Here is a 7500-nt window from a genome sequence, read left to right on the forward strand (position 1 = left end):
ATAAGATAGACCTTTACGACGTCCGCCGCAGGCCATGGTGATTATGTCCTTTGTAATCATTCATAACGCATTGAGTAATGATATATTCTAATAAATAATATACTATATTTATACACTTTTTATGAATGTATTATTAATTCATTTGTTTATAACCCCATGTCTCATTGCTGACTTTGATTTGAAAATGAAATGTTTGGCAAGGCTTTAGGCTGTCATTCATTTATATTCGCATTGAATGAACAAATCTCCCCTTAGATTTTTTAAGTATTATTCGTTTTTTTTACCTAGGTATATACAGGGAGCTGCTTCACCCAAGGACATGTTGATTCTGGTCGATGCGTAAGTTGCCTTAAGTGTTATTTATTTATGAATGACTTTATGGTTTATTTATATTTGACTCACAGACAGGGATAGATGCACTATTTAACATTTCATGTGGCCTTATTGTTTGTTTTTGTTTTTGTTTGTTTTCTGGATTTAAAAATTTAAATAGCCTCTAAGGGGAAATATGGAACATGAAATGGAAGTGTGTGTGTGTGTGTGTGTGTGTGTGTGTGTGTGTGTGTGTGTGTGTGTGTACTTTCCAGTGTGTGAATTCATTCATGTGTGTCTGTTTCAGGAGTGGGAGTGTATCTGGTCTGACCCTCAAGCTCATCCGAACCTCAGTGGGCGAGATGCTGGAGACCCTGTCTGATGACGACTATGTCAACGTGGTCTTTGTGAGTGTTTGAGTGTTTGTCCCCTGTCTAGATCCACCATTAAAGCCATGTTCACATGAGAGCCCCTTCAACACACGTATTCAAGCACCAGATTGCCATGTTGATGTGTGAGTGTAACAGGTGGGGTATTTAAGACCTAATAGCCTTTCACAGATAAGGATAGTATTTAATGTTCCCAAAGGGACATGTGTGAACATGTTGTGCTCTGTGCTCGGTTGGCCTGACATCTTGTTTAGAATGAGAAAAATCAGATGACCATGTTGTATTTGCTGAGTAAGGCATTTGTGTGCATACATGCGTGTGTGTGAGTGTGTGTGTGTGTGTGTGTGTGCGTGCGTGCGTGCGTGCGTGCGTGCGTGTGTGTGCGTGTGTGCGTGTGTTTGCCTGTAAATGCTCTGTGCAATCTTTTAAAGTGGAGAGAGAAATTGCAGTTAAGACAGAGAGAGAGGGAGAGAAGAAGGATGGAAAAGGGGAGAGAGAGAAAGAGAGAGAGAGAGAGGGACATGAAAAAAGAGAGAGAAAGAGGGAAAAGGAGTAACAGTAATGAAATATGGATCTGGGTTTGCCAATGTGTGTGTGTGTGTGTGTGTGTGTGTGTGTGTGTGTGTGTGTGTGTGAGTTTGCCAATGGAAGAGAGTTTAAATGAAAAGGCCTCTGCAGGTCTCGGGTCTGGAATCCATCTGGCAAATAGGGCACTGAGAACTGACCCTGGGAACTGCCCATCTATCATACTATCCAGTCAGGTTCTCTCTCTCACTCACTCACACACACACACACACACACACACACACACACACACACGCACACACACACACGCACACACTGATACACTCACACACACACACACACACACACACACACACACACACTGATACACTCACCCACACTGATACACACACACACACACACACACACACACATACACTCACCCACACACACACACACACACACACACACACACACACACACACACACACACTGATACACTCACACACACCCACACACACACACACACACACACACACACACACACACACACACACACACACACACCCACACACCCACACAGACACACACCCACACACAAACACACACACCAGTAAGTTGTCTCATTTACCTCTTGTTTGTGGAAAGCTTGATTGAAACGTTATAGTCACTGTTTTTCATTCCAAGGGTACTACCTCAGAGTTGAAAGATGAACTGGGGATACATGTTAAAAGGTTTTTGACATGACTCATGCTCTCTTACAAGGAGAATAAAAAACAAACGTATTGCAGTCTGGACAGCGCTCTGAAGGAGAAATCCGACATTGGCATGTCTCCGGGATATGCCTGGCACGTCTCCTTCTCACTGGGTGTGTGTTTGTAAATCTTACAGTTGCTGTGTGTTAGTCAAAGGGATTTACAATGCTCACTCCTTGCTTCTGTGCTTCACTGAGCTGATAAAGGATTATCCCACTGGTAGCTGACAGCTTTGGAAAAGTTTTTTTGTTATCAGAGAAACTATGTTTTTTTTGTCTGTGTGTGTGTGTGTGTGTGTGTGTGTGTGTGTGTGTGTGTGTGTGTGTATTGCTTTTTTTGGTCCAAGTTTGAGTTGTACATTCAATTCAATTCAATTCAATTCAATTTTTATTTCGCCATGTATACAGATACTAGGAGTTGTTTTTGGTTTTCTTCATGCAGGCTATAGTATCACAAAATAGAACAACAAGACAACACAGAACAACAATACAAGGACAGATAGTACCAGACAGTATGAGCAAAATAATAAATAAGAATGGAGGTAGTGCAACAATAATAATGTTAAATAAAGTGCGATAAAGTTCGTGTGTGAGAGCTATTTAGGAGGGCTATTGCTTGGGGGAAAAAACTGTTGAGGTGACGTGATGTTTTGGTCATGATGGCCCTGTATCGCTGTCCAGAGGGGAGACGGTTAAAGAGACTGTTAGCAGGATGTGAGGGGTCTGCCGTGATCTTCATTACTTTCCTGAGGGATCTGGAGCTGTGAAGGTCCTTGATGGAGGGAAGGGGGCAGCCGATGATGCGCTCTGCTGCCCGTACGACTCTTTGGAGCCTGGCCTTAGAGCGGGCAGAGGCAGAGTCATACCAGACCAATGATAGCCCTGTAAAACTGCACCATGATGGGGGGGCTGACCTGTAGTCCTCTCAGCTGCCGGAGGAAGAACAGGCGCTGCTGACCTTTCTACACTAATTGAGTGATGTTATTGTCCCATTTTAGTGTGTTGGTGATGGTTGTGCCTAGGAACTTGAAATGCTCTACTACAGTGACAGATGAGTTGTTGATGACAAGTGGAAGATGTGTCGGAACCTTTTTTCGGAAGTCCACAATCACCTCCACTGTCTTGTTGACGTTAAGCTCTAGGTTGCTGACTGCACACCAGGACTCTAGATGGCCGACCTCCCTCCGGTAGGCAGACTCGTTGTTGTTGCTGATGAGACCTATCATGGTGGTGTCGTCTGCATACTTGATGGTCTTGACAGACGGGTCACCAGAGGAGCAGTCGTTGGTGTACAGGGAGAAGAGCAGGGGGGACAGCACACAACCCTGGGGGGCACCGGTGTTAACTGTGCGGGGCTGTGACAGATGCGGGCCCAGCCTGACATACTGTCTCCTGTTGGTGAGAAAATCTGTAATCCATAAGCAGGTAAGGGGGTGGATGTTCAGATGGGTCAGTTTGCTATGGAGGAGGTCGGGAATGATGGTGTTAAAGGCAGAACTATAATCCACAAACAGGACCCTTGCATAGGTGTTCCGATTGTCCAGGTGTTGTAGAATATAGTGAAGGGCTATGTTGATTGCATCGTCTACTGAGCGGTTGGGTCTGTATGCAAATTGGAGGGGGTCCATGAGGTGGTCAGTGGATGCTTTGAGATAGGAGAGGACCAAGCGTTCAAATACTTTCATGACTACAGAGGTGAGGGCGACCGGTCTGTAATCATTTAAGCAGGTGATCTTGGGCTTTTTCGGCACTGGAATGATGACAGCAGATTTGAAGCATACAGGGACACGGCATAAATTGAGAGACTGATTAAAAATGTCCGTAAACACTGGAGCCAGCTCGCTGGCACAGTGCTTGAGGGTAGCAGGTGACACCATGTCCGGCCCACACGCTTTCCTGGTGTTCTGACCTTTGAAGAGCCTCCGAACCTCATGCTCAGTGATGACCAGTGGAGCAGGTGAGGTGGTGGCAGGGGGAGGGGAGGCGGGGGGGATGGAGGGGGTGGACCCACGCGGTGCTTCAAACCTTGTGCAGAACACATTGAACTGGTCTGGTAGATTTGGGTCGTTAGAGGTATAGCTGTGTATAGCTACAGCTGTAGATGTAGTGTTTTCCAGTGATATTCTGCGTTAATTGTTATATGGTGCGTGCGTGCGTGCGTGCGTGTGTGCTAGTGAAATGTGAGACAAGGCCATTAGTGATCCACAGCTGTAAAAACATACGTATATAAAGCTTGTCTGTACAGTCTGAGATTAACATTACGGTGCCTATGGGGTTGAATTACACTGTAGATGCAGGGATGGATTAACGAACGGGCCTACCGTGGTTTCTTAATCCGTCCATGTGTAGATGCTGTCCTCTTACTATTCCTGTGAACTGTACCTCTATTTCTCCCGCTCTTTCTCCCTCTCTCTCTCAAAATTCAAATAGCTTTATTGGCATGACCATTCATGTACAGTGTTATATGAAAAGCGAACAACAAAAAAAAGGAAATAAGAAAAGAAAGAGAGAGAAACAACAATAAACAGCAATCAACAAACAATAAACAAATCAGCTAACTGGGAAGGACCATACAAACAAGAACACGCATAGATGTGTGTGTGTGTGTGTGTGTCTGGATCAATGTGGTTGCTAACGTAGGCTGTTGTGATGATGTCAGAACCCCCCCCCCCCCCCCCCACATCAGCGTACATTTAGCTGATCCAGGGTCATTTATCACTCAAATTACCAATAAATCCTCTGCTCATTAACACACGCCCTGGGACTGTGCTGACATTTGGACACATTCAGGAGATGGTACAACTTAGCACACAGACACACACACACACACACACACACACACACACACACACACACACACACACACACACACACACACACACACTTATGTTCACACACACCCATATTCACAAAAACACATTATATTTATTTTATACCTGTATGTACACTTAGACATACATGGGCGCACACATAAATGTTCCCTTTCAATCTCAGTATTTTTTCCTCTCTCACACAGGCACACACACACACACACACACACACACACACACACACACACACACACACACACCTCTCCCTGTCCTCGGCCTGATAGTATCACATCAAGTGCATCAGCAACATACAGATCACATTTTATAGCCCTAATCATGGCAACATCTCGGCTGCATTTAAATGCCCCTCCATTGGGGCTGACATTTACACACACACACCTACACACACACACACACGCACACACACACACACACACACACACACACACACACTCCCACAGGCCTTTCATCACTCTCCGTCTGAATAATGATACTCCAAAGCCCGGCTGGATCTGCATGCAGCAGTGCCTCTCAGCCTGTGAGCTTCGTGAAGCACTTTTGAAGGGGGAATGCCTGTCACTCAGCAACTAAATTGATTCAATGTTCGAGCGACTGCTATATGTTTAAAAAGCCTCCGCAGCGATTTAGTTTATTGGCGGGGGAAGTCAAACTAAGCTGAGCCTCTGGTTGGATTTATATCTGTTCTTACAGACGAGATTGTGCTGTTTATATAAAAACAAAAATGTCTGGATGTCTGAGAACAGCTCCTTTTTTTGGTCTAAATCTTTCCGGCACGTATTACCCATAAAGAGCACTTTATTGATAGGAAGACAACACGACTGGGTGTGCTAGACGTTCCTGTTTAATGCGAGCAACTGTTGGCAGAGGAAAAGGGAGAAAATGTGTCCCAGTACAGCACCTTATCCTGCTGCACGTGCCTTTAAGAGTGCAGGTGTTTAGAGCAGTGTGAGTCCTAATCAGGGCACATCACAGACAATTGAGTGGAGACGTTTGGAACAGGCCCACTGAGGATGTCACTCGTCCCCTCCGGAGGAAGCCACTGCAGCTGTGGGTCTCTCACTCTCTCACTCTCTCTCTCTCTCTCTCTCTCTCTCTCTCTCTCTCTCTCGGCTATTGTAAAAGAGCATCGTAAATGTCAAATATTTGGACAAGTAAATTGAGCCGGGTCTCGTCAGGTGTTTGCACAGCGCACAAGCCATCTGCTCTGATTCAGCTTTGGATTTGTGAAGGGGCGGCCGTGTGCCTGTGCGCTCCGGGGGGTGGTGTGGACGTGGAGAAGAGACGAGGGCGTGGGCTTTGTCTCAAATATCCCGGAACAGGCTCTGGCCGGCGTCCAACAGAGATTTGTTTGTTTTGTTGTTGTTGTTGTTGTTGTTGTTGTTGTTCTCAGGGACTGAATGTCCGTACAGATGGAAGTGTCCATTGGGGTGTAATGCCACTTAAGATAAAAGCATCTGTTGTAGGATGCCCCCATCACCCCCACCCTTCTCCCGCTTACTAATAGGATTACCAGTGCTTGTGTATAGATTCGACACGCGGGTTGATTTTAGGCGCGTCATGTCGCCGGCACGTGAAACATGCCTTGTGCACCTCGGCATTGTGTTCACTCACAAGCGTGTCGTTAAGCGTGGCGTTGTGATTGTACTGCGGGTGCAAGCACACCTGGGAGAGCAGCTCCGGCCATCATCATCTGTCGGAGTGGGTAATGGGATCAGAGTGGCCTGTGTGCTTATGGCTGCCATTGTGATGGAAAAAGACCTCGCCGCCGCCGCCTCTGCCTCCGCCTCCAGGCTGTAAAGACCCAGGGATGAGTGTTCTGGGCAGAGCGAGCTACTGGGGCGTGATGTGACGTGTGCGGCGTGACGTAGGTGGTCTGAGGAGAGGGAGTGCGAAATCCTCACAGCTTGGGTCAGGGCTGAGACGCTGAAGGCTCTCTCTCTTACACTCACTCACAATTTTTTTTTTTACAATACACTCACACAATTTTTTTAGTACACACACACACACATGAACACAGGAAAAGGAACACACACACACACACACACACACACACACACACACACACACACACACACACATAGGTCTATTTATAGCATCCGGTCTCCTGAGACTGGTGAGTCACGGTGGGAGGATCGGCTGCATTGTGACGAGCTCCAACGTTAATTAAGCACGCAGCCTATGAAGAGGAATCAGATCTGGGCGTGACTCATCAATCCTGCTCCTGTCCTCCGCACACACGCGCGCCCAATTAGGTGCAGCGAGAACCGGCCGCAGCCCTGGAGAGGCAGATAAACACATTGATTTATGAATCAGTGAATCTGTGAATGTGCGTGACCCTGAATTCACAAGCAACACTAAGGAATATGTGTGTATTTTATTGGACATACAATATGTATATGAATATGAAGGAATATATATGTGTGTATGAATGAATAAGCGATCAGATATCAGTCATCAGTGTGTGTGTGTGTGTGTGTGTGTGTGTGTGTGTGTGTGTGTGTTTTCATCTGTGTGCACTAAGCCTTGGAAAGTGTGTACTTTCTCACCACAGAAAAGACCCAGTGCGTATTAATGGGACAAACTGGCCTTTAGGCATATTCCCTTTCTGCTGGGAAATTGTTAGTGTTCCGTTTGATTTACAGCACAGAAAGACTTAAATGACTTTGATGGTGCCCCCCCCCCCCCCCCCCCCTTTTCTCAGAGAGAGAGA

At 46.2% G+C, this 7500-nt stretch overlaps 1 protein-coding gene across 1 annotated transcript in view; it reads left to right on the top strand.

The window, feature by feature from the left end:
- Positions 1–7500, top strand: part of LOC105910328 (voltage-dependent calcium channel subunit alpha-2/delta-1) — a 45937-nt gene that overhangs the window by 1368 nt on the left and 37069 nt on the right. The window contains exons 2-4 of the mRNA XM_031563619.2: positions 1–37; positions 289–339; positions 620–719. The exon at positions 1–37 is cut by the window's left edge and continues 33 nt beyond it. Of these exons, the coding sequence (XP_031419479.2) occupies positions 1–37; positions 289–339; positions 620–719 (188 nt within the window). The remainder of the gene's footprint in view (positions 38–288; positions 340–619; positions 720–7500) is intronic.

This window comes from Clupea harengus, chromosome 3, assembly GCF_900700415.2.
Source record: "Clupea harengus chromosome 3, Ch_v2.0.2, whole genome shotgun sequence".
In the NCBI taxonomy this organism is placed as follows: domain Eukaryota; kingdom Metazoa; phylum Chordata; class Actinopteri; order Clupeiformes; family Clupeidae; genus Clupea; species Clupea harengus.